Source organism: Ornithorhynchus anatinus, chromosome 8 (assembly GCF_004115215.2).
Source record: "Ornithorhynchus anatinus isolate Pmale09 chromosome 8, mOrnAna1.pri.v4, whole genome shotgun sequence".
Classification (NCBI taxonomy): Eukaryota; Metazoa; Chordata; class Mammalia; order Monotremata; family Ornithorhynchidae; genus Ornithorhynchus; species Ornithorhynchus anatinus.
The window spans coordinates 32,332,111-32,360,005 of NC_041735.1; the positions used below are offsets into that span (position 1 = coordinate 32,332,111).

At 47.9% G+C, this 27,895-nt stretch overlaps 1 protein-coding gene across 3 annotated transcripts in view; it reads left to right on the forward strand.

Moving 5' to 3' along the window:
* Positions 1-13,619: 13,619 nt before the first annotated feature.
* Positions 13,620-27,895, forward strand: part of LOC100086252 (E3 ubiquitin-protein ligase TRIM21-like) — a 30,470-nt gene continuing 16,194 nt past the window's right edge. For all 3 annotated transcript variants that reach the window (XM_029070066.2, XM_029070067.2, XM_029070068.2), the window contains exon 1: positions 13,620-13,763. In XM_029070066.2, the coding sequence (XP_028925899.1) occupies positions 13,671-13,763 (93 nt within the window). In that variant the 5' untranslated portion in view covers positions 13,620-13,670. The remainder of the gene's footprint in view (positions 13,764-27,895) is intronic.

Genomic DNA, 27,895 nt, shown 5'->3' on the forward strand with positions numbered 1-27,895 from the left:
AGAAAACTAGGGAACTTAGCATGTAGGTTTGTGCGGTTAGGAGGCTGCAGGATGCCCCACCCATGGGTGCGCACGATTATTGCGCCCCCGGGGTGGGATGCAAAGGCCTGGAAGCCTTGGGAGGCGGACAGTGAGGATGGAGGAAGAAGAAGTGAGAGTAACTGGGGAGGGTGACCGACCCTGCCCTGGTCTGTGCCCGCCGATGGCATGCCTCATCGAGATGTGCAGATCTGAGGGACAGCGCGTTGCTGAAAATGGGGGTAGGGATCGGAATAGGATGGAGGGGAATGTAACCGCTTGGGATTACTCCCCGTCAGAGCTGATAGAGCTTGCCTCTCTGTTCCAACAGAAGGGGCGAGAGACTCTAGCTGCCTGGCTAGTGAGTGCGCCAGCGAGATTGTGGGGTGGATCTAGGTGAGGTGGAGCGGACAGGAGGAGAGCCGGGACGGTCATGTCCACGGGATAGACCGACAGGTCCCAGGACCTACCCCAAAGCGGGAACGAGCAGGGGTGCCGTGAGGGTCAGCCCTACACAGAGGTGGAGCGATCTCCTTCGTGTGGGTACCCTGCGAGAAAGGATTGATCAACAAACTAATGTAGTCACAGTGAGCTGGTCGAGACGGCTAGGCCCGCCACAGCATTGTCTACCCGTAGATTAGGATTCATTCATTCATTCAATAGTATTTATTGAGCGCTTACTATGTGCAGAGCACTGTACTAAGCGCTTGGAATGAACAAGTCGGCAACAGATAGACAGTCCCTGCCGTTTGACGGGCTTACAATCTAATCGGGGGAGACAGACAGACAAGAACAATGGCAATAAATAGAGTCAAGGGGAAGAACATCTCGTAAAAACAATGGCAACTAAATAGAATTAAGGAGATGTACATTTCATTAACAAAATAAATAGGGTAATGAAAATATATACAGTTGAGCAGACGAGTACAGTGCTGAGGGGATGGGAAGGTAGAGGGGGAGAAACAGAGGGAAATGGGGGGAAAAGAGGGTTAAGCTGTGGAGAGGTGAAGAGGGGGAGGTAGAGGGAGTAGAGGGAGAAGGGGAGCTCAGTCTGGGAAGGCCTCTTGGAGGAGGTGAGTTTTAAGTAGGGTTTTGAAGAGGGGAAGAGAATTAGTTTGGCGGAGGTGAGGAGGGAGGGCATTCCATGACTGCAGGAGGATGTGGCCCAGGGGTCGACGCCGGGATAGGCGAGACCGAGGGACGATGAAGAGGTGGGCGGTGGAGGAGCGGAGCAGAGTGTGGGGTGGGCAGTAGAAAGAGAGAAGGGAGGAGAGGTAGGAAGGGGCAAGGTGATGTAGAGCCTTGAAGCCTAGAGTGAGGAGTTTTTGTTTGGAGTGGAGGTTGATAGGCATCCACTGGAGGTATTTAAGAAGGGGAGTGACATGCCCAGATCGTTTCTGCAGGAAGATGAGCCGGGCAGCGGAGTGAAGAATAGACTGGAGCGGGGCGAGAGAGGAGGAAGGGAGGTCAGAGAGAAGGCTGACACAGTAGTCTAGCCGGGATAGTAAGGTACCGTTTGGATGGAGAGGAAGGGGCCGATCTTGGCGATATTTTAAAGGTGAAACCAGCAGGTCTTGGTAACGGTTAGGATGTGTGGGGTGAACGAGAGAGACAAGTCAAGGATGACACCGAGATTGTGGGCCTGAGAGACAGGAAGGATGGTCGTGCCATGATGATGATGTTGGTATTTGTTAAGCGCTTACTAGGTGCAGAGCACTGTTCTAAGCGCTGGGGTAGACACAGGGGAATCAGGTTGTCCCACGTGGGGCTCACAGTCTTCATCCCCATTTGACAGATGAGGGAACTGAGGCCCAGAGAAGTGAAGTGACTCGCCCACAGTCACACAGCTGACAAGGGGCAGAGCTGGGATTCGAACTCATGACCTCTGACTCCAAAGCCCGTGCTCTTTCCACTGAGCCATGCTGCTTCTCCACAGTGATAGGGAAGTCTGGGAGAGGACCGGGCTTGGGAGGGAAGATGAGGAGCTCAGTCTTGCTCATGTTGAGTTTTAGGTGGCGGGCTGACATCCAGGTGGAGACATCCTGGAGGCAGGAGGAGATGCGAGCCTGAAGGGAGGGGGAGAGGACAGGGGCGGAGATGTAGATTTGTGTGTCATCTGCGTAGAGATGGTAGTCAAAGCCGTGAGAGCGAATGAGTTCACCAAGGGAGGGAGTGTAAATGGAGAACAGAAGAGAGCCAAGAACTGACCCTTGAGGAACTCCAACAGTTAAAGGATGGGAGGGGGAGGAGGTGCCTGCGAAGGAGACCGAGAATGACCGGCCAGAGAGATAAGAGGAGAACCAGGAGATTCTAGGATTGATCAACAACCTAATGTAGTCATAGTGAGCTGGGCACAATGGCTAGGCCCTCCACAACAGTTGTTGACCCTTAGATTCTGCCCAGCCCCGGCTCCTCCCCATCTCCCGCGATGGTAGGAAAGGGGGAGGTGGCTGAGGAGGGCTCATTCTCACCCCAGCCCCTCTCCTGGGGATGGAGGCGGAGGAGGGCTGGTTCTTAGCCCAGCCCCTCCGCTAGGGGTGGACCCATGGTCTTTCCCCAAGTGCAGGCCCTGGTGGGAGACCTGAGGCTCCCATGCAGAGATGGTGATTTACTGGCCCCGCACCACTAAGCAGCGGGTCCTAGCCCTGGTGGACACTGGGGCAGAATGTACCTTAATCCATGGTAATGTGTTTTGTTTTCCACTGAACCCAGCACAGGCGTACCCTTAGACCCCAGGTTTCAGGACCAGTTTGCCTTCACGTGGGAAGGGTGACAATGGACTTTCCAAGTTCTCTCCCAAAGATATGTCCATAGCCCCACCATTTGCTGTAAATTGGTGGCCAGAAATTTGGAAAGGTTCCCATTCCATAGTGACGCACCCTGGGTGCGTTATACTGTGGACATCATGCTAACTGCGGACAGCACTTTTGTGTTTACAGGATGTATCGAGCGCCCTCGCGGCACACCTGCGAACTCAAGGACAGGAGGTAAAACCTGGACCAAATCCAGGGGCCCAGAACATCGGTCAAGTTTCTGGGGGTTGTCTGGTCGGGTAAGATGCAGGTGATGCCATGGACTGTCATTGATAAAATACAACAATATCCGATCCCTACAACTGTCAAAGAGGTATAAATGTTCTTAGACTTAGTGGGATTCTGATGGAGCTTTGTCCCTCATCTAGAGCAAACCTCCCACCCCTTGTATCGACTGGCAAAGAGGGGAGCCCAATGGGACTGGGAGACTACACAACAGCAAGCATTTGAGAAAGTTGAAGTGCCAGTAGTGTAAGTACAGGCCTTAGGCACCTGTATGCCTGGAGTCCCATTCTCTCTGGATGACCATGTCGATGATGCTGGCATGGGCTGGGCCCTATCGTATACTGTCCCGGAGGGCCATATCCCCTTGGGTTCTGGTCACAGGTATGGAAGGGGACCGAGGGACGGTAAACTGCCATTGAGAAGCAGTTGAATGCCATATACCTGGCCTTACAACATGTAGAGTCCTTGACTGGGGCTACTGAAGTCACCGTGCGCACAACCTACCCCATAGCTGGGTGGGTGCATGCCTTATTTGGATGTCTTTCATCAACCATAACTCAGGCACAGACGCTGTTAAAATGGCATGCATATTTAGAATAAAGAGGACAATTATCACGCAGCCCCCTCTCCATGGAATTACAACACCTACTGGGGCCCGTGCGGTTTGTAGACCCGGAGGTGCCACCCACTCCAGGGGATATAGAACCTCCACCTCGGGTCCATGAGGGTATAGGGACTATTCCTGAGATGGCATGGTATACTGATGGGTCATGTAGAGGTAACCCCCCGCGTTGGTCAGCTGTAGCCATACAACCCTGCTCTGATATCGTGTGGTTGGAATAGGGGGATGGTAAGAGTAGTCAGGCTGAGTTGCATGCTGCCGGGCTGGTTCTTACCCATGAGCCATTACCCTTATCTCTTTGTACGGATGGCTGGGCAGTGTATCGAGGTCTTACTATGTGGATGGAACAGTGGAAGCGTGAGGCATGGTCGATCGGGAGTAAGCCCTTGTGGGGAGCAGATATGTGGAGCGACATTTGGGCCCTGATAGCCGCTGCTGCAGATGATCTCATGGTATATCATGTCCCGGTACACGGTAATACAATGTCCCCTGGTAATCAGGAGGCAGATGCTACTGCCCAGATGCGCATTATAGTGCCCTCTAGCCAGACAGAAATGGCAGACTGGGTCCACCATTGTAGTGGACATAGAGGAGCCAAAGCGGGATGGCGGATTGCACAGGCTTACCGCTCACTCTCGGTGCGCTGGAAGAAGCGGTTGCGCAATGTCCGGTGTACTCTAGCCTGAGACCTAGAGCTGTCCCCAGGGGCTTGGTCCATATCTACTGCTGTGATACACCTACTCAGGCCTGGCAAGTTGATTACATAGGGCCCCTGCCAATTAGTGAATGGCAGAAATATGCCTTTACTTGTGTGGACACAGCCACTGGACTTCTACAGGCATTCCCTTGTGGGAAAGCTAATCAAAATGCTACCATTCCGAGTCTCTGTTGGATCACCCCTCACTCAAGGGGTGGACCAAAGTGTTGCCCAAAGCACTGCAGGTCATCAATATGGCCCCTAAGGGGGACGTCAGCATATGCCTTGTTGCACCAGTCAGCTCCCCCCGTGGACATGGCAATCAAAGCAATTCCGACAACAAGTCCCTGAGAGACGGGGAAGACTGTCCTACTCGGGTTCCGCCTAACATGTTGTCTTTTTGCCCTTAAGCTTAGCACTCCTTGTGGCTTGGCTTGTGCCAGCTACAGGGAACGTCTTCCTTCAATGGGTGAGCACCCATGGCCTCTGCGATGAACCAATCTGATTGCTGGGTGTATGCCCACCTGCCAGTGTCCAGTGTGTCAGGTATCCCGTGGTGGGTATCTCAGGTATCCCGTGGTGGGAATCCCCTCTGCGTGGGACCCACTGGACTGCGGTGCAAGCCTGGGATGGAGTGGTGGCCGCCAGCCTGTAGCCAGTGGAGAGCCAAGGACCTGGACACAATCGCACCTTCAGCAGTGGCCAAACCTGTTCCGAGGCCCAGCTGTGAGCCCGAGACCTGCTCAACACCACTCAGAATTCGGATACTTACCAACTCTGGATGGGTCGGATGTGGGTGACAGTGGGATCCGGGCAATTAGCGCTTCTGCCATGCTCTGTTGAGAACAGCAGGAGGACCTGGTATGGTGCTTAAGTGTAGCAGGGTCACCCCGTTGCCCCATGCCTCCCTTAGGGGTGGGTTGGAGCCCCCAGGTGCTGTGCAACTACACCTGGCAGGTGAATGGTGCATATTGGCCAGGCTCAAAGAACATGTCTGAGTCGACTTTGGTCCAGTTGGCCCCAAACGGGACACAGTGGAGCTGCGGACCGTATCTATGGCCATGGCTACCTGCAGGTTGGGTAGGCCGATGCACCATAGGATATGTTTTTTTCCCAAGGGCACGTACATAGGCACCTGCCAGCTGCAGTTTCAAACCTGACCCTTGTACGGGCTCATTGGACCAGGGAGGTATTCCACTGGTATCACCAACTCCTAAACGTATTTACTCCCAGGATAGGTCTAGAATTAGTAATGACGCAAGTAGAAGCTTTGAACGCTTTTACGCAAGCTGCTATAAATGGTAGTTACCACGGTCTGTTCCTCCTTAACATCGAGGTGGCACATATGCGAAAGGTAGTGTTACAGAACCGCATGGGCCTTGACATTCTAACTGCTGCCCAAGGGGCAACTTGTGCTATAGTAATAATAATAATGTTGACATTTGTTAAGCGCTTACTATGTGCCGAGCACTGTTCTAAGCGCTGGGGTAGACATAGGGTTATCAGGTTGTCCCACGTGGGGCTCACAGTCTTAATCCCCATTTTACAGATGAGGGAACTGAGGCACAGAGAAGTTAAGTGACTTGCCCACAGTGACACAGCCAACAAGTGGCAGAGCTGGGATTTGAACTCATGAACCCTGACTCCAAAGCCCGTGCTCTTTCCACTGAGCCACGCTGCTTCTCTAGTACGTACCACATACTGTGTATACATTCCAGATGAAGAGGGTAATGTGACTCATTATTTAGAGCTCATGCGGCAGGAAATAGAGCACTTTCTGCTCCCCAGGACAAGATTGACAAGTGACTGCAGGCGTGGGGAGTGGGCTGGAGTCGTTACATGCTTTATGTCCTCTGTGCGGGAGGTATCTGCTCCTCACTTGCATGGGTATATATTGTTGTTGTGGTATATACCTCCAGTGTGTCAACTTTTGTGGGGCACAAATCGCCTCCCTGATGGTGAAGCCCCTTGTGAACCGCTCAGGGACCTCCGTGGAAGATTATCGGGCTAAGATTGTATGAGCGGGTCAGAAGGGGTGGAGTGTAGGGGATGTTGTGCCCCGCCTCTGACCCACCAGAGTTTCAAGGCCAAGGCTGTGTTTTCATGGTTATGGTATGCACCCTGGACATGCGCAGATCGAGCTGGTAACCTTATCTAAGCTGTTTTGCTTTTGTAGTGATGTCATGCGGCATATAAAGGGGTGGCTCTAGTTAGGCGGGGCGTGGTGTGTCTCCTGTGCCCTGCCGCCACCCAGGGCTGTCCCATAAGTAACTTCCCCAAATAAACCACTTTTATATTGATCTCACTAAGCCTGACTGGCGTGGTCTGCTTCTTTTTCTGGAGTCTGGACAACTTGATGGCATGTGCCGTTACAATGGCTTAAGTGGAAAGAACATGGGCCTGTGAGTCAGAAAGTCATGGGTTCTAATCCCGCTCTGCCACATGTCTGCTGTGTAACCTTGGACAAGTCACTTCACTTCTCTGGGCCTCAGTTACTTCATCTGTAAAGTGGGGATTAAGGGTGTGAACCATATTAGGGACAGGGACAACAGGGATTGTGTCCAACCTGTATTCATGCACTTAGTACAGTGCTCTGCACACAGTAAGCACTTAATAAATACGATTGAATGAATGAATGAGTTAATATGAGAGAAGTAGTGTTGTTGGGCAAAGGAAGGGGCAGAGTTAAAGCAGGTGAGGATTAAGATAGACGGATTGAGTCAGCCTGGTGTCTGAATTTCCACCAGCAACACTCCACAGCTCGAACACTGCAGAGAAGGAAGCATATTGTGGAGGAGTTCCAGGACTGCAGGTTGGTGGTGCAAGATTGGCAGAGGGATGGGAAGCAAGGGAGTTGAGTTTGGCCGAGAGGGTGTTGAAGGCATTGATTTCAATGTCGAGAGAAGGGAAACTGGGTAGGGAGGTGTCTTGAAATAGGGGCCGCAAGACCTTGGGTTATTTGGATTCTGCAGTACTGTTTGTGAGAAACAGCATAGCCTAGTGGATAGAGCATGGGCCTGGAAATCAGAAGGACCTGGGTTCTAGTCCCGGTTCTGCCACTGTCTGCTGTGTGGCCTTGGGTAAATCACTTAACTTCTCTGTGCCTCAGTTACCTCATCTGGACAATGGGGATGAAGACTGTGAGCCCCATGTGGGACATGTACTATGTCCAACCTGATTACCTTGTACCTACCCCAGTGCTTAGAACAGTGCCTAGAACATAGTAAACGCTTAACAAATACCATAAAAAAAAGAGATGCAAAGATCATAATATACAAAATACAGTTAATAAGACAAGTCTTTAACTTTATAGTACTAGACTCCAGGGCTGCAAGAGGGATTTATTAGGATAACTGCAGCTCATCCCTATACACATAGGAGAATAGGTCATAAAGACATAAGTGTAAAGTAGGAATAATATCATAGCAGCATCCTTCTGGCTTGAGGGAGCTCCAGGTTCTCAAGCAGATCTCTGCTCTCACATTGTTTCACTCTGTCAGGCAATCGAGTATTTGTTGAGTGCTTACTGTATGCAGAACACTGCTCTAAGCACTTAGGGCAGTACATTAAAATAATAGACTCATTCCTGGCCCACAGTGAGCTTACAGTCTAGAAAGGGAGACAGACGTTAATATGAATGAATAAATTACAATTATGTACATATAAGTTCTGTGGGGCTGGGAGTGGGGTTGAATAAAAGGAGCAGGTCAGGGTGACCCAGAAGAAAGTGCAAAAAGGGAAAGGAGAGTTTAGCCAGGAGAAGCCTCTTGGATAAGATGTCCCTTCAATAAGACTTTGAAGCAGGGAGAGTAATTGTCTATTGGATACAAGGAGGGAGTTCCAGGCCAGAGGCAGGATGCGGGGGAGAGGTCCACGGATATGAGGAGAGAGGTGCAGGCGGGAGGCAGGATGTAGGGGAGTGATATAGCTGAGATTGAGGTACAATGAGAAGGTTAGAATCAAAAGAGCAAAGTGTGCAGGCTGGGTTGTAGTAGGAGACTAGCAAGGTGACGTAGGAGGGGGCAATGTGATTGAGGGCTTTAAAGCCAATGGTGAAGAGTTTCTGTTTGGGGAGGAGTTCTGGTTTGATGCGGAAGTTTCTGCTTAATGGGGAAGTTTCTGTTAAATGGGGAAGTGTCTGTTTGATGTGGAAGTTTCGGGTTGCCTGTTGTTAGCTGCAGCATTTCTGGACCTAAGGCTCACTAAATCTTTCCATGGTCTTATATACCATATGACTGTCCAGTTTATCCAGGAGGCTGGGCCTCCAAGACTTATCAATTGATTCACATCTCTTCCTGCCCAGGGCCCATTGACTGTGTGCAGGACTGGTAAGTGTTTTTCTGTAAGGCCACAAATCAAAGTGTTTATGTAAATTGTGTGTTGGGCCCCCCAGGATGTGTGGTCAGCTCTCATGCACAATACCTCACATTCCTCTGGCTAACCCTATTTTTTCCTACTCTTGAGGAAAGTACATTGTTCTAGCACTAGGCTGACAACAATATAGAAGAGATTTTTTTTTAGTATTTTGTAGGTATGGTATTTGTTAATCTCTATGTGCCAGGCACTGTACTAGGCACTGGGGTGACCCAAGCTAATCAGATTGGATAAACCTGGGTTCTAATCCCAACTCTGCCATTTGCTGTGTGACCATGGTCAAATCACTTCATTTCAGGTTGAAGAAATAAATTATTATTATCATTATTGTATTTAAGTTTTAATATCGTTCAAGTACTGTTCTAATTAACGGGGTAGATATAAGTCATTCAGCTCAGACACGGTCCCTGTCCCTCATGGGGCTCACAGTCTAAGTAAATCAGTATCAATCAATTAATCTATCAGTGGTATTTATTGAGCTCTTCCTGTATGCAAAGCACTGTATACACTCTTTTTAAAATGTTTTATGGTATCTGTTAAGCACTTACTGTGTGCCAGGTAATATACTAAGAACTGTGATAGACAAGAGTTAATCAGGTTGGATAAAACTGGGTTCTAATCCCGGCTTTGCCACTTGCCTGCTGTGTGACCTTGGTCAAATCACTTTATTTCCAGTGGAATAAATAAATTATTCTTATGATTATGGTATTTGTTAAGTTCATTCATTCAATAGTATTTATTGAGCGCTTACTATGTGCAGAGCACTGTACTAAGCGCTTGGGATGAACAAGTCGGCAACAGATAGAGACAGTCCCTGCCGTTTGACGGGCTTACTTCTTACTATGGTTCAAGTGTTATTCTAAGCATTGTTCAGAGCACTGTACTAAGCTCTTTTTAATGTTTTTTTATGGTATTTGTTAGGCGCTTAAAATGTTCCAAGCATGTTCTAAGCACTGGGTTAGATAAAAAATAATCAGGTTGGACACAGTCCATGTCTCACATGGGGTTCATAGTCTTAACCCCAATTTTCCAGATGAGGTAACTGAGACAAAGAGGAGTTAAGTGACTTACCCAAGGTCACATTGCCCAAGGTCACACTCTTGGGACAGTACAGTACAACAGAGAATTGGTAGACACACTGCCTTCCCACAACAATCTTATACTCTAGAAGGGGAAATAGATATTAATGAAAAGAAATAAATTATGGATCTGTGCAAAAGTGCTGTGGGATGGAGGGTGGAGTAAATATCAAGTACTAAAAGGGTGCAGATTGAGGTATTTGCATAGTAATATTAATGATAATAATTATTGTCTTTATTAAGTGCTTACTGTGTGCCAGGCACTACACTAAGCACTGGGGTGGGTACAAACAAATCGGGTTCGACACAGTCCCTGTTCCACATGGGGCTCAAAATCTCAATCACCATGTTACAGATGAGGTAACTGAGGACCAGGGAAGTGAAATGACTTGCCCAAGGTCACACAGCAGACAAGTGGCAGAACGGGGATTAGAACTCATGACCTCCTGACTCCCAGGCCCATGTTGTATTCATTATGCTATGCTTCTTATTATTATGTACCAGTCATTGTACTAAATGCTAAAGTAGATACAAGATAATCTGATTGGACACAGTCCCTGTTCCACACTGGGCTCACAGTTTCAATCCCATTTTAGACATGAGGTAAGGGAGGCACAGAAAAGTTAAGTGACTTGTCCAAGGTCATGCAGCTCACGAATGTGGAGCTGGGATTAGAACCCAGTTCCTATGCTCTTTACATTAGGCCTTGGCACTCCTCAGCCTGATTAATTGCATCTACCTCAGTGCTTGACACATAGTAAGTGCTTAATATCATAATAATAATTTAACCCATTAGGAATTAAACATGTCTGAAGGGGGCCTGCTCTTCAGGTCCATGGGGACAATAATAATAAAATTATAGTATTTGTGAAGCGCTTACTATGTGCCAAGCACTGCTCTAAGCACTGGGATACATACAAGGTAATCAGGTTGTCCCTTGTGGGGCTCACACTTTTAACCCCCATTTTACAGATGAGGAAACTGAGGCTCAGAGAAGTGAAGTGACTTGCTCAAGGTCACATGGCAGACAAGTGGCAGAGCTGGGATTAGAATCCATGCCCTCTGACTCCCAAGTCCGTGCTCTTTCCACTAACCCACGCTGCTTCTCTGGATGGCGTCCAGAGTGTGAAGGATCTAGGCCTCACTCCAGGGAAGGAAATAGAAACCATGGACTCTCCTGTTAGCCAGGTTTCACCCCCGACCGTGCCCTCCAAACCTGGGAAAACAGGCTGGGAAACGTACCTGCCCAAGGCATCCCTCACAACCTGTGGAGAAAGAAAAATATGGTGAGACCGCAGAAGACTCAGAAGGGCCCAGGGGCTCTGACCTTGGCAGCTGAGGGCAACACCAGGGAGCTACAGGTCAATCAATCAAACAATCAGTGGTATTTATTGAGCATTTATTGTGGGCAGAGCACACAATTGTGTTCTTGGGCATATCATTTAACTTCTCCAGGCCTCAGTTACCTCACCTGTAAAATGAGGATTGAGACTGTGAGCTCTAAGTAGGACAGCGACTGTGTCCAACCTGATTTGCATGTATCCATCCCAGGGCAAGTACAGTGCCTGGCACATAGGAAGCACTTAACAAATACCATAATTATTAATTATTCAACGCTTGAGAAAGTACAATATAACAGATTTAGTAGACATGTTCCCTGTGGATCTAACCCAGATGCATGGTGGAGAGCATCTGTGGGGACTATCAGAATGGGAGTAAATCCCCATTCTGTCCACGAATGCCTCTTTAAGCAGCTGTGATTGACATGAGGGCTTCTGGGATCTGAGACACCCCTCACCCCCCAAAACTGTGTCAGAATCAACCAAATTCTTGAGCACTGACTGTGGGTAAAGCACTATATGGGTGACTACAGCCTGCAGAGTGCTACACATTGGTGTAATAATTCATGCTTAATAAGCACTAATGCTTATTAAGGGATTTGGAATTACCAAAAAGGAAGCGACACATTCCCTGTCTACAAGGAATTTATACTCTAATGTGGGAGAAAAGCATGAAATTAGAGGGGAGTTTACAGTTTAGCCACACAAACTCTGTCCTCCCTGTCTTTCTCATCACTGTAGATACCACCACACTCCTTCTGTGTCACAAGCCTGTAAACTTGGCATTATCCTCAATTAATCTCTCTCATTCAACACACATATTCAATCTGTCAACAAAGCCAGACAATTATATATTCATAACATGTCTAAAATCTGCCCTTCTGTAGGGTATAATGGGGAGTTTGGCTTATTTTTTATGACTTGGTTAGGATCTTACTATGTGTCAAATACTATTCTAAGCACTGATGCAGGGGCAAGTTAGGTTGGACACAGTTACTGTCCATATGGAGCTCACAGTCTAAGTAGGAGGGACAACAGTATTTAATCCCCATTTTACAGTTGAGGAAACTGAGGCACAGAGAAATTAAATGATTTGCCCAAGTTCACACAGAATGCAATTGGCAGAACAGGGTTTAGAACCCAGGCCTTTTCCATTAGGCCATGCTGTTTGCTCATGGTTTTCCTTCTATTCTCTTCCAACTATTGTTAATATGATGGAGTTGTTTATTACATATCAGTTATGATGTCTCTTGATTAAAATGGTCCTTTAAAGTTGAGATACTGAGAATTTTAGGTAGTTCTATTAAGGATTACAGACAAGAAACTAAAGCGTACACCTTTCCAAATTGGGGCAGGTGCAGGGGCAGGGGCAGGAATGTATGATGAATCTACCAATTAATCAATCATCAAATCTGTTGCATTGTACTCTCCTAAACACTTAATACAGTGATCTGCACACAGTAAGCCCTTAATAAATTCTATTGATGATGATGATTTAATAAGTGCTGCATGCAGAACCCCCTCTCAGGGTGGCAGCTGGAGAGTTTCCAGTTCTCTACCAGTCTCAACAACAGGAGGGATAGTCACGCGTGGGCATATTCATTCCATTCCTAGTTTGGCTAGTGAGTGGAAGGCAATCCGCTACAAATCAGTACTCACCTGTGCTGGCAGCAGCATGGGAGAGAGTTGAGAGTCATGTTTACTGTGCAGAAGTAGGCAAAATGCTAAACCACTTCTGTATTTTTGTCAAGAAAACTCCACTGATAAACTACCAGAACAATTGCAGATGGAGGTGGGGCATTCTGGGAGAGATGTATTCATGGCATCACTATGGGCTGGAGATGACTCGACAGCATAAAACAAGACAAATATGCAGAACACTGTAGTGAGCACTTGGTAGAGTCCAATACAACAGGGTTGGTAGACATTCTACCAACAGAGAAGCAGCATGTTTCAGTGGAAAGAGCACGGGTTTAGGAGTCATAGGTCATGGGTTCTAATCCCGGCTCCGCCACCTGTCAGCTGTGTGACTGTGGGCAAGTCACTTCTCGGTGCCTCAGTGACCTCATCTGTAAAATGGGGGTTAAGACTGTGAGCTTCATGTGGGGCAACCTGATTACCCTGTATCTACCCCAGTGCTAAGAACAGTGCTCAGCACATAGTAAGCGCTTAACAAATACCAACATTATTATTATTTCCTGTCCACAAGGAGATCACAGTGCAGAGGATCAGTGTTTGGGGCATGTTATTCCAACATGACTGACTCCATTTTAAAGAGAGGCCCCTATTTCAGAACCCTCAGGCTAGTAAACCACTTACCCATGCAGTTAAACATCTTGTTCCTGTGGTTTCTGAGTTCCTCAAAAATAGGGGGCCAACTTCGGTAGCCAACCAATCAAAAGCTACCACAACTTTTGGCTCTAGATGATCCACTCCCCCCACAAATCTGGTTCCTGCAGACTCATGCTGAGGATGATCTTGGGTCACCCCATAGCTGAGTGAATGGTTGATTTGACTCTCGTGGACATGTTGGGGGACTCCATGATGAATGCAGGAGCTGCAGAAACACTGGCTCATTGTTTTCTGGTGATTTCTGTGAGTATTCCCCTTCCCCTTCCCTGAACTGCAGTTAGATTTTGCTTAAGGTTTTGTGGTTTCCTGTGGTTAGATGCACCCCTTCAGTTAGATCCCCCTAATGAACTGCCCCACTTCCATGCTAATCAGGAGGTCCTGGTGATCAATCTGTAGATCCTTGATCAATTAATTTAGTACTGCTTTTCTTTGTTGCAACTTTTAGAATAAACCTCATTGGCAGACACTCATGGGTTTCCATCATCCTGACTCCTGATTATCTTGATCTCGATACCCAGATGAACCCTACTCTGGATGCGAGAGGAAACCAGGAAAAATCGTAGACACAAGAAGCTGTGTGAGCCTTTCGTGGTGATTTTGAAGCAGTGTGGCTTAGTGGAAAGAGGACCGGCTTGGGAGTCAGAGGTTATGGGTTCTAATCCTGGCTCTGTCACTTGTCAGCTGTGTGACTTTGGGCAAGTCACTTAACTTCTCTGTGCCTCAGTTACCTCATCTGAAAATGGGGATTAAGACTGTGAGCCCCACGTGGGCCAATCTTATATCTAACCCAGTGCTTAGAACAGTCCTTGACATATAATAAGTGCTTAAAAAATATTAGTAGTAGTATGAAGTGCACCCTGGTGTGCAGGCTAGTGTTCTATACATATTAGTGCTCAGTCGAGTGACCTGTGGCAGCTACCACACCAGGGACGGGGGCTAATATTTTGGGGTGGTGATCAAAGTAAGTGAGGATGATTTAAAAAAATAAGTGTTGGGGGCATAGTCTGGCTATCTCTCTCCTTGTAAAGCTGAGTTGGCAATTTAATAATAATAATAACAACAACAATGTAAAATTTGTTAAACGCTTACTATGTGCCAAGTATTGTGGTAGATACAAGCTAATCAGGTCCCACAGGTCCCACAGTCTAACTAGGAATGAGAACACATTGAATCCCCACTTTGTAGATGGCAAAGGCAAAAAGAAGTGACTTGTCCAAGGTCACAGGGAAGGTAAGTGTGGAGGTAGAATTAGAACCCAGGTACTCTGATGCCCAGGCCAATACTGTTTCCAGTAGGCCATGCTGATTCTCTCATACACTTCTGTGAGCAGTTATTAAGTATCACAAGGACAGAACTGTATTAAATTTTACTGATTATGTCTGGGTGCCCAATCCAGCTGGTACCGATCAGTCTAACAATTATATCAATCAATGGTATTTACTGGGCACTTACTGTGTGCTGAGGACTGTTACTAAGTGAGTTTGCGAGTAAAGAAAGTAACAGAGTTGATAGACATGTTCCCTGCCTGCAAGGAGCTTACAGTCTACTAGAGGAGGAGCTTAGAATGTTCGTGTATTTCGAAGATGACATAGATTTTGTCCAAGATGCCAGGTGGGATATACGCACATTAACGTGCCATACAGACCTAGAGAAGTGAGCATCGCTCAGCTGCTGCCTGGGGAGCTGGACTTGGTGTGAACTGTGATGTGGAAACTGCAGAAAAGGGGCTGGTACTAGTAGCCCACCCCGGACCAGGGGGAATGGACATCACCACTATCTGGATGAAGATAAGGACTTCAGGAACAAAAGGACATTTTGACATTGTTGTTTTAAATCCCATCCTCCCCCTCTCTTAGAGACTTAGAGACTTCGGCTCTAATCCCGCTCTGCCACTTGTCTTCTGTTTGATTTTAGGAAAGTCACTTCACTTCTCAGGGTCTAAGTTGCCTCATCTGTAAAATGGGGTTAAAAACCAAGCCCCACTTGGGACATGGATTGTGTCAAACATGATTAGCTAAACCCCAGCGTTTAGTACAGCCTCTAGCTCATAGTAAGGACTTCACAAATACCACTGAAAAGATAGAAGCTGAAGGGAAGGAATCCATGGAATAATCAGTCTCCTCTTTATCTCTTCCTTCCCCCCTTTCCTCTAGGCTGTAAGCTCCTTTTGGGCAGGGAACGTATCTACCAACTCTGTTGTAGTGTACTCTCCCATGTGCTTAAATCAATGTTTAGCACACAGTAAGCCCCCAGGACATACCATTGATTGATTGATTTCCACTCCCAGTTATCCCTTCAGTGCGGGCTCCTTTCCTGTGCACTGGGCTCCTTGGAGCCCCCTGCTCCACTTGGGTCACAGGAAACTCCTTAAGGGGAGGGGGCCCTAACACGGAGAGGGTTGGGGAATGAATCTGGGGTGGGAATCTAACACCCCATACCACAAGGTGGCGCTGGGGAGCAGGACTATTGAACAGGGTGGACAAGTAGCCCAGTAGCCCAGTTCCTGGAACTAGCCCACAGGAAACACTTGGAAAAAGGAATAGTGCTTTAGTCAGGACTTTGTCCTTCCCTAGAGGATCTGCCCAGCAGGACTGGATCAGAGCAGTGCAGTTCCCCAGGGCTGGCCTGCCTAGGGCCGTGACACCAAGTGGCTGTCTGTGGGTTGTTCCCCACTGGGGCAGTGGGTCCCCAGACCTGCCTGCCTGACCACCTGCCCTTCTGATACCCAAGATGAGATCAAGTGCTGTTACCTGGATCGATCAATCTCTCTCTCTGATCTCCCTTCCTCCTCTTTCTGCCCGCTCCAATCTATTCTTCGCTCCTCTGCCCGGCTCATCTTTCTGCAGAAACGCTCTGGGCATGTCACTCTCCTTCTTAAAAACCTCCAGTGGCTGCCTATCAACCTCCGCACGAAACAAAAACTTCTCACTCTAGGCTTCAAGGCTCCCCATCACATTGCCCCTCCTAGGACTCCTCCCTTCTCTCTTTCTACTGCCCACTCCGCACTCTCTGCTGCTCTGCAGCCCACCTCCTCACCGTCCCCCGTTCTCGCCTATCCCACCGTCGACCCCTGGATCACGTCCTCCCGCGGTCCTGGAGCGCCCTCACTCCTCACCTCCGCCAAACTAATTCTCTTCCCCTCTTCAAAACCCTATTTAAAGCTAACCTCCTCCAAGAGGCCTTCCCATATTGAGCTCCCCTTTTCCCTCTGCTCCCTCTCCTCCCCCTCTACCCCCTCTTCACCTCTCCTCAGCTAAGCCCTCTTTTCCCCTCTTTCCCTCTGCTCCTCCCCCTCTCCCTTCCCCTCCCCTCAGCACTGTACTCGTCCGCTCAACTGTATATATTTTCATTACCTTATTTATTTAGTTAATGAGATGTACATCACCTTGATTCTATTTATTTGCTATTGTTTTATTGAGATGTTCATCCCCTTGATTCTATTTATTGCTATTGTTCTTGTCTATCTCTCCCTATTAGATTGTAAACCCGTCAAAGGGCAGGGACTGTCCCTATCTGTTACCGATTTGTACATTCCAAGAGCTTAGTACAGTGCCCTGCACATAGTAAGCGCTCAATAAATACTATTGAATGAATGAATGAATCAATCAATCAATCATTATCTAGATCTTATTGTGTGCAGAGAACTGTACAAGCGCTTGGGAGGGTACAGTATAACAAAGTTAGTAGACACATTTCCAGCCCACAATGAGCTTACAGTTTAGAGGGGGAGACCGACATTAATGAAAATATATAAATTACAGATATTCATTCATTCATTCGTCGTATTTATTGAGCGCTTATTATGTGCAGAGCACTGTACTAAGCGCTTGGAATGTACAATTTGGCAACAGAGACAATCCCTGCCCAACAATGGGCTCATAGTCTAAACGGGGGAGACAGACAACAAAACAAAACAAAACAAGTAGTCTGGCGTGAATATCACCAAGATAAATAGAATCATAGATATATACACATCATTAAGAAAATAAATAGAGTCACAAATAATATATACAAATATGCACAAGTGTTGTGGGGAGGGGAAGGGCAGAGGGAGAGAGTGGGGGGAAGGGGGGGAGGGAGGGAAAGGGAGGGCTCATTCTGGGAAGGCCTGGAGGAGGTGAGCTCTCAGTAGGGCTTTGAAGAGGGGAAGATATAGACAGAAGTGCTGTGGGGCTTAGGGAGGGGCAAATAAAGGATGAAAATGCAAGTTCAAGGGCACAGAAGGGAATGGGAGAAGAGAAATTGAGGGATTAATAATATTAATAACAATAATAATATTTGGTATTTATTAAGCATGTACTATGTGCCAGGCACTGAACTAAGCACTGTGGTGGATACAAGAAAATTGAGTTGAACACTGTCCCATTGTCACATGAGGCTCACAGTCTCAAACCCCATTTTATAGAAGAGGTAACTGAGGCACAGAAAAGTTAAGTGACTTGCCCTAAGTTACAAAGCAGACAAGAGGCAGAGCTGGAATTAGAACCCAGGTCCATCTGTCTCCCAGGCCCGTGTTCTATCTGCTAGGTCATGCTGCTTCTTTTAATCGGGCTTAGTCAGAGAAGGCCTCTATCAATCTCCTGTTAAGAGAGGGGTCAACATCTGGAACTCATCCGGTGAGTTAAGGTCCAAACAAAAACTCCTCACTCTAGGCTTCAAGGCTCTCCATCACCTTGCCCCTTCCTACCTCTCCTCCCTTCTCTCTTTCTACCGCCCACCCCGCACGCTCCGCTCCTCTGCCGCCCACCTCCTCACCGTCCCTCGGTCTCGCCTATCCTGCCGTCGACCCCTGGGTCACGTCCTCCCGCGGTCCTGGAACGCCCTCCCTCCTCACCTCCGCCAAACTGATTCTCTTTCCCTCTTCAAAACCTTACTTAAAAATCACCTCCTCCAAGAGGCGTTCCCAGACTGAGCTCCTCTTCCCCCTCTACTCCCTCTGCCATCCCCCCTTTACGTCTCCGCAGCTAAAGCCTCATTTTCCCCTTTTCCCTCTGCTCCTCCACCTCTCCCTTCCCATCCCCACAGCACTGTACTTGTCCGCTCAACTGTATATATTTTCGTTACCCTATTTATTTTGTTAATGAATTGTACATCGCCTTGATTCTATTTAGTTGCCATTGTTTTTACGAGATGTTCTTCCCCTTGACGCTGTTTAGTGCCATTGTTCTTGTCTGTCCGTCTCCCCCGATTAGACTGTAAGCCCGTCAAACGGCAGGGACTGTCTCTATCTGTTGCCGACTTGTTCATCCCAAGCGCTTAGTACAGTGCTCTGCACATAGTAAGCGCTCAATAAATACTATTGAATGAATGAATGAATGAATGGAATCAATCAATCAATTTATCTGTAATATTTAGTCAGCACCTACTGTACTATACTACAGGGATGGTGATTGTCTGACTCTCCCACTACTGTTCATTCATTTATTCAATAGTATTCATTGAGCGCTTACTATGTGCAGAGCACTGTACTAAGCGCTTGGAATGTACAATTCAGCAACAGATAGAGACAATCCCTGCCCATCGACGGGCTTACAGTCTAATCAGGGGAGACAGATGGACAAAAACAGGACAACTTAATCGCAATAAATAGAATCAAGGGAATGTACACCTCATTAACAAAATAAATAGGGTAATAAAAATATATACAAATGAGCACAGTGCTGAGGGGAGGGGAAGGGAGAGGGGGAGGAGCAGAGGGAAAGGGGGGAAAGGGGGCTTAGCTGAGGGGAGGTGAAGGGGGGGCAGAGAGGGAACAGAGGGAGCAGAGGGAAAAGGGGAAGTTCAGTCTGGGAAGGCCTCTTGGAGGAGGTGAGCTCTCAGTAGGGCTTTGAAGAGGGGAAGAGTGTTAATTAAAAATATGGAACGCTTCACGAATTTGCATGTCATCCTTGCGCAGGGTTACCTTTGCTGCCCTATCCTCCAGTTCAGAAACTGCCCCTGCCCCTCAGTCCTGTCCTAGACCCCACCCTTATCCCCCAATCCACTTTTTGCTATGTGGCAGCAGCTTCTGCAAGACATTTCTCCCCTGTGTTCCTGAGCAGCAGTCCCCATGGCAGGAGAGGTTTCAGCAGCCCTGGGCACTGCCACTCCAGGACCTCTCCTGCTGTGGGCACCATCAATTGCCAACCTGAGGACTGGGGATGAAGACAGGACAATGGAGGCTGCAGAGGGACCCCCACCCCTAGCTGAGCAGAGGGGAAAGGAGTGAGGAGAGAAGAAGGGGTGTGGTCCCAAGGGGAGGGCAGTGGGAAGGATGAACTTTGTGGAAGAGGCAGGGATAGCTGGTGATGCAATGGAAGCAGCATGACATAAGGGAAAGAGTCCGGTCCCCCCAGGTCCAGGCTCAGAGGATGTGGGTTCCAATTCTGGCTCTGCCACAATTCTGCTGTGTGACCTTGGGCAAGTCACTCAATACCTCTGGGCCTCAGTTACCTCATCTGTAAAATGGGGATTAAGATGTGAGCCCCATATAAGACATGCACTGTATCCAAACCGATTAGTTTGTATCCACCCCAGTGCGTAGTACAGTTGTGTGGTACATGGTAAGCACTCAACATATTGTTTTATCTTAGAAAAATGAAAAAGCAAGGAGTGGGGCCTGTGCTAGAGGCATGGCCTGCACAGGAAGTGGGGGCCATGCAGTGGGTGGGGCCTGTTCAGAGTGCTGGGGCTGTGCAGTAGGTGAGGCTCACACTATGGGTGGGGCCTGTGCAGGGGGCCGGGCCCGTTGCCAAGGTCCGACTGTACTGGAGAGATTTCCTCTCCTTGTGCTCCTGTGGCAGCTTCAGTGGTCCAAGTTCTGTGTACAGGTTGTTGGTACTCTACAGCGTCTGCTTGCCTTGTTCCTGGATGTCCAGATGGAACCTGGGGGAGGACCCAGGGTCAGCCCCTGGGAGATGGGAGGTTGGGTACACACACACAAGCACCAACCCCTCTCCCCGCTCTCCACTTGAGCCTTTCCTGCCACTGTGTCACTTGTTCCTCCTCCAGTCAGTGTAGATGTATAGACTGATCTCCTCAGACTTGACCTTCTCTGAATGCAGCTTCGAGGAAAATTAGGATTAGCCTGGTCAGGGCCATTCAGAACTCCCAGGATCCTCTATTCCCCATCCCTCATTCCCCTTCTGCCCTGCTCACCTTTTCCACATCAAAAGGAAACTCCTTACCATCAGCTTTGAGGCACTCAATCAGCTTGCCCCCTCCTACCCTACCTCACTGGTCTCCTACTACAGCCCAGCTCACACACTTCACTCAAACGCAAACCTACTCAGTGCATCTCGATCTCATCTATCTTCATACCAACCCCTTTCCCGCATCCTCCTTCTGGCTAGGCCCCCTTCCTATGCAACAGATCAGCATTCTCCTCATTTTCAAGGACCTCCTAAAATCACATCTTCTCTAAGAGGTCTTCCCTGACTAAGCCCTCATTTCTACCCCCAGTTCACTCTACCTTGTGCATCGCCTCTGGATTTGGCTGTGTAACCCTGAAGTACTTTGATACTACTACTAATAATTGTGGTATTCTTGAAGTGTTTCCTTTGTGCCAGGCACTGTACTAAACACTGGGGTGGATCCAAGAAAATCGGGTTGGACACAGTCCCTGTTCCACACTGAGCTCACAGTCTCAATCCCCATTTTACAGATGAGGTAACTGAGGCACAGAGAAGTTAAGTGACTTGCCCAAGATCACACAGCAGACAAATTGCAGAGCCAGGATTAGAACCATGACCTTCTGACTCCCAGGCCCTTGCTCTATCCACTATGCCATGGTATTGACCTCACCGCCATCCCATGGCACTATGTACTTATTCAATGATGTTTTACCAAACTGTAATTAATTTAAATAGCTATCTCCCCTCTCTAGACTGCAAGCTCTTAGTGGGCAGGGATCATATCTACCAACTCTACTGCATGAGCTAATGGATAGAGCACAAGCCTGGGAGCCAGAAGATAATGGGTTTTAACCCCTGCTCTGCCATGTATCTGCTGTGTGACCTTGGACAAGTCTCTTACCTTCTCTGTGCCTCAGTTCCCTCATCTGTAAAATGAGGATTAAGACTGAGCCCTATGTGGGATAGGGGCCGTGTCCAACCCAATTATCTTGTACCTACCCCCAGTGCTTAGTAGAGTGCCTGGCACATAGTAAATGATTAACAAATGACATAATAATAATTATTATTACTCTCCCAAGCACTTTGTACTAAGCTCTGTGCACAATGAGCACACGATACAAAAAAATGATTGATTAATTGCTGAACATCTCCACCGTTGGCTGGTGCTGAAAAAGGTGGGCTCCATCTCTGCCTCCCAGTCACACCCATCAGTCACAGACCCAGTTTTAGCCACAGCCAGTCATAACCACAGTCTCAACTACAGACTCAGTCTGAGTCACAACTCCACCTAAGTCTCAGCCATAGATACAGTCACAGCCTCAGCTGCAGCCTCAGCCTCAGGCACAGCCCCAGCCCCCTCAGTCGCAGCCATATTCACAACCTCAGCTTCAATATCAACTCTACCTCAGCCTCAACCTCAACCTCAGTCTCAGTGGCAGCCACTGCTGCATCATTTCAGCTCTACCTCAGTGTGTGCTCTCAGGTGGGTTCCAAAAATAGTGTTCCACTTGAAAGATCTAAACAGTAGGTTTACAATAGGAAATCATGTTTTAAGGAAATATCTTCTGCCTGGAAGGAGGAGTAACAACTGCACTTTGACTCCCTCCTGCCCCATCTGTTTCTTCATTTCCTCTTCCTCCTCCAGATGTCCTACCCTTTGTCCTCTCCCTCATTTACATTCTTCTCTGCTTCCTTCAGCCTGACAGGGCCCCGCTGAGATTTAGGGGCAGGGAGTACTGAGGGGCAGCTAGCACAACTGGAGGCATCAGGAGAGAAGCAGCCATGGCCTCGGAATTCCTAGTAGAATCACTTTGTGACCAAGTTACCTGCCCATCTGCCTGGACTACCTGAAAGAGCCTGTGAACATCAACTGCGGCCACAGCTTCTGCCTTAGCTGCATCTCTGAAGTCTTGGAGAAATTGGAAGGAAACCCCCCGGCTGAGAGTTATTCCTGTCCCCAGTGCCAGGCCAGCTTCCAGCGGGAGAACATTCAGCCCAATAGGCAGCTGGGTAACGTGGCGGACACTCTCAGGACCCTGGGGATTGAGCCGGGAGCCAGCCTCCGGCAGAACTTGTGTCAGCTGCACAAGGAGAGCCTGAAGCTTTTCTGTGAGGAGGATGGGAAGACCATTTGTGTGGTTTGTGATAAATCCCAGGAGCATCGCAGGCACAACACTATCCTTATTAAGGAGGCTACGCTGACATTCAAGGTAGAAAATCTCGGCCTAGACACTGAAAGGAAAGGAAGTCTCTAGCAGAGACAGGGACAAGAATAGATTTTTTTCTACTTTGGTTGGGGTCACCAGGGACATATTTTGGCCACATTCCATGACCCCTTCTCCAGTCCCACTCATCTATATTTGGGTTGGCACACACTCTCTTCTTCAGTTGTTCTAGACTTAACTTCCTGTGGGCAGAGAATGTGTCTAACAACTCTCTTGTGTTGGACTTTCCCCAAGCAGGTGGTTCACTGCTCTACATGTGGTAAGGACTCAATAAATACTATTGATTGTTTCAGTTTTCTGCTCCCTTTACACCATCTCTCCCACCCTGCTCCCGAGCAGCATGAGATATGAGTAGCAAGGTGAATAATCACCTGCAAGACTGGGAGATTTGCTGAGCTTTCTTTTCTGGGCAAGGACACAGGTAGTTGAGGGAGAAGCTATGGCCTAATCAATCAATGGTATTTATTGAGCACTTACTATGTGCAGAGCTCTGTACTAAGCACTTGGGAGAGTCCAATGTAATGGAGTTGGTTTGTTCATTCATTCATTCAATCGTATTTATTGAGTGCTTGCTGTGTGCAGTACATTGTACTAGGCTCTTGCAAAGTATAATTCGTGACACCAACCCTGTCCAAATATAACATCATCCTGTATGGCTTGGTTCTCCAGAAGTTCCAGCCCTTAGTGGGCTTGCATCTGGGTCTTTAGCCATCCCACTGGGTGTATTGGCCCAAAAGAGCCTCTGCCCCAACTGACACTCATTCTGGCCTCTGTTGGAAAGATACCCCTCTCTCCTAGTTCTCCTAACTGTGATCGCTCCTACTCTATCTCCCCTAATCATCAAACACTCTATCAAACAATCAATGGTATTTATTGATTATCTACCTTGTTACTTCATTCATTCATTCATTCATTCATTCATTCAATCAATCATATTTATTGAGCACTTACTGTGTGCAGAGCTCTGTACTAAGCATTTGGAATGTACAATTCGGCAACAGAGACAATCCCTGCTCAACAATGGGCTATCAGTCCAAAAGGGGAGACAGCCAGCAAAACAAAACAAGTAGTCAGGCATCAATACCATCAAATAGAGTTATAAATAATATACAAATATACACAAGTGCTGTGGGGAGGGGAAGGGAGTAGAGCAGAGGGAGGGAGGAGGGGAATAGGGAGGGAGGAGAGGAGGGGCAGAGGAAAAGGGAGGGCTCAGTCTGGCGAGACCTGCTGGAGGAGGTGAGGTCTCAGTAGGACTTTGAAGAGGGAAAGAGAGTTAGTTTGGCGGATGTGAGGAGGGAGAGCATTCCAGGCCAGTGGTAGGATGTGGGCCAGGGGTTGACAGCGGGATAGGCAAGAACGAGGCATCATGAGGAAATTAGCACCAGAGGAGTAGAGTGTACGGGGTGGGCTGTAGAAGAAGAGAAGGGAGGTGAGTAGGAGGGGGCCAGGTGATGGAGAGCATTGAAGCCAAGAGTGAGAAGTTTTTGCTTCATGTGAAGGTTGATAGGCAACCACTGGAGGTTTTTGAAGAGGGGAATAACATGCCCAGAGTGTTTCTGTAGAAAGACAATCTGGGCAACGGAATGAAGTATAGACTGAAGTGGGAAGAGACAGAAGGATGGGAGGTCAGAGAGTAGGCTGATGCAATAATCCAGTCGGGTTATTATGAGAGATTGTACCAGCAAGGTAGCAGTTTGGATGAAGAGGAAAAGGTGGATCTTGGCGCTGTTATGAAGGTGAGACTGGCAGGTTTTGTTGACAGATTGGATGTGTAGTGTGATAGAGAGAGCAGAGTCAAGGATGACATCAAGGTTGTGGGCTTGTGAGATGGAAAGTTTGGCAGTGCTGTCCATAGTGTTGGGAAAGTCAGGGAGAGGACAGGGTTTGAGAGGGAAGATAAGGAACTCAGTCTTGGACATGTTGAGTTTTAGGTGGGGGGCAGACATCTGGGTGGAGATGTCCTGAAGGCAGGAGGCGATGTGAGTCTTGAGGGAGGGAGAGACAACAGAGGAGGAGATGGAGATATGGGTGTCATCTGCTTAGAGATGATAGTTGAAGCCATGGGAGAGAATGAGTTCACCAAGGGAGTGAGTATAGATGGTACAGCATTCACACACAGTGCTTACTTACTGTCTTGAAGCGCTACAGTAGGTACAAGATAATCAGGTTGGATATAATCCCTGTCCCACATGGGACTCACTCTCAGTCTAAGTGGATAAAGTAGGATTTAATCCTTATTTTATAGATGGAGAAACTGAGACACTGAAAAGTGAAAGGACTTGCCCTAGGGCTTAAGCAGTCAGGTGGAGGAGCAGGGATTAGAACCCATTTCCTCTGACTCTCAGGCCCTGTTTCTTTCCACTAGGTCACACTACTTCCCACAAGGAGCTTACAGTGTGGAAAGGAACCCCTGTTCTCTGCCCACAAGGAAGTTACATTCTAGAGAAGAGCTGTAGACTGTAGGCTTAAGGTCACTGTTCCTTTCTGCCCCCCCAAAGTGGGGGACACAAAGGGCTCAGACTTCACCCGTCTACGTTCTTGCTTAAGGGAGTTCACCTGGTCACAGAGTCCAGTAACTCTCAATCCATCAGTCAGTGGTATGTATTGAGTGCCTTTTCTGGGTAGGACACTGTTCTAAGCACTTGTGAGAGTCAATACAATACAGATGGGGATAAGTTCCCTGCCCACAGGAAGCTGTCAGTTTGAAAAGGAAGAAAGGGGAGAAAAATCCACCCTTTTCTTTCCATACAAATTGCTACCTTACTGATCCAAGAATTTATCTTATCCTGACTTAACTCACAACATCAGCCTCTTCACTGACCTCCCTGCCTCTTGTCTCTCCCGGCTCCAGTCCATACTTCATTCTACTGCTCAGATCATTTTTCTACAGAACTGTTCAGTATGTTTCCCCACTCCTCAAGAACCTGCACTTGGTGCCCATCCTTACCGATATCTTTAAAGCCCTCAACCAGTTTTCCCCTTCCTAGATCCTATCTAGAGAAGCAGCATGGCTAGAGAAGCAGCATGGCTCATTGGAAAGAGCCTGGGCTTGGGAGTCAGAGGTCATGGGTTCTAATCCTGGCTCTGCCACTTGTCAGCTATGTGACTTTGGGCAGGTCACTTCACTTCTCTGTGCCTTAGTTACCTCATCAGTAAAATGGGGATGAAGACTGTGAGCCCCTCATGGGACAACCTGATCAACTCCTCCCACTGCTTAGAACAGTGCTTTGCACATAGTAAGCACTTAACCAATACCTTCATTATTATTATCTCACCTCACTGTCCTTCTATAGCCCAGGACACACACTTTGCTCCCTTAATGCCAGTTTCTTCACTGTACCCTGATCTCATCTATCTCACTGCCTACTCCTTTCGCAAGTCTTCCCTCTGATTTGGAACTCCCTCTCCCTCAATATCCACCAGATCACCCACTCTCCCCACCTTCAAAATCTTATTAAGGTTACATCTCTTCCAAGAGGCCTTTCCCAATTAAGCCCTCTCTCCCCCTACTCCCTCGACCTTCTGTGTTCTTTATGCACTTGGATCTGTGACCTTTGGCTTTTTGGTATTCACCACACCCTTGGCTTCATAGCATATATGTATATATCTGTATATTATTTATTTATATTAGTGTCTGTCTCCCCCTTGGGACTGTAAACTTGGAGTCGATACAAGCAAATCAGGTTGGACACAGTTCCTGTCCCATATGGGCTCACAGCCTTAATCTCCCACCCCAAGTCAAAACCTTTCCCATGCCCACACCTGTGCTCTTCCTCTTCCTCCCCTGCCCCCCTGAACTATGGTCTCTCCACAGATGGGGCTTGGGAACCCTCAGAAGGAGGAGCGGGGGGCATAGGAAAGCAGTGTGGTGTAATGGATAGAACCCAGGCCTGGGAGCCAGAAGGACCTGGGTTCTAATCCTGCCTCTGCCACGTATCTGCTGTGTGACCTTGGGCAAGCCACTTCACTTCCCTGGGCCTCAGTTACCTCATCTATAAAATGGAGCTTAAGATTGTGAGCCCCATGTAGGACAGGGACTGTGTCCAACCTGATTAACTTGTATCTATCCTATTGCTTAGAACTGTGCTTGGCATCTTTAAGCACTTAACAAGTACAATAAAAATAATAATGATGAGGTAATTGAGGCACAGAGAAGTGAAATTTTATTCTGTTTGTTTTGTTCTGTTTTGCTTTGCTATCTCCCCTGATATTGGGCAGGAATTGTCTCCATCTGTTGCTGAATTGTACATTCCAAGTGCTTAGTACAGTGCGCTGCACATAGTAAGTGCTCAATAAATACAACTGAACGAATGAATGAAGTGACTTGCCCAAGGTCCCCAGCAGACATGTGGCAGAGCTAGTGCCCGGCCTCCACCATCACTTGTTCTTGATGACTGTGCCAACTAATTTGTTGACAAAATAGAAGGCATCAAGTCTGGGCTCCCCAACATCTCTGCTTCACCTCCCAATTCATACCCATCCCACATCCCTCCTCTCTTTCAAGATGAAATTGCCCACCTGCCTTTTAAATACTCCTTCTCTATCTATGCCTCTGACCCCTGTCTTCTCACCTCCCACAGACTTTTATGCCCAGTCCCCTTCCATCCCAGACCACTGTCTTCAACTACCTGCTCACAGATGGACTCTTCCCCTCTGCCTTCAAACCTCCTCACCACTCCATTCCACTAAAAAACCTCTTCTCTGGATCCCTCAGTTCCCTCTAGCTACTATGCCACCCCCCTGCAGTCTGGCTTAGTGGAAAAAGCAAGGCCTGGGATTCAGAGGACCTGAATTCTAATATTGGCTCCAACACTTAACTGCTGTGTGAACTTGGGCAAATCACCTCACTTCTCTGTGCTTCAGTTCCCTCATTTGCAAAATGGGGATTCAATGCCTGTTCTCCTTCCTACTTAAAATTTGATCTGCATGTGGTACCTGAATATCTTTCACCTACTCCAGCCTTAGTACAGTGCTTGGTATATAGAAAGCACTTAACAAATACCACAGTTAGTATTGTTATTATTCCTGTCCAAAC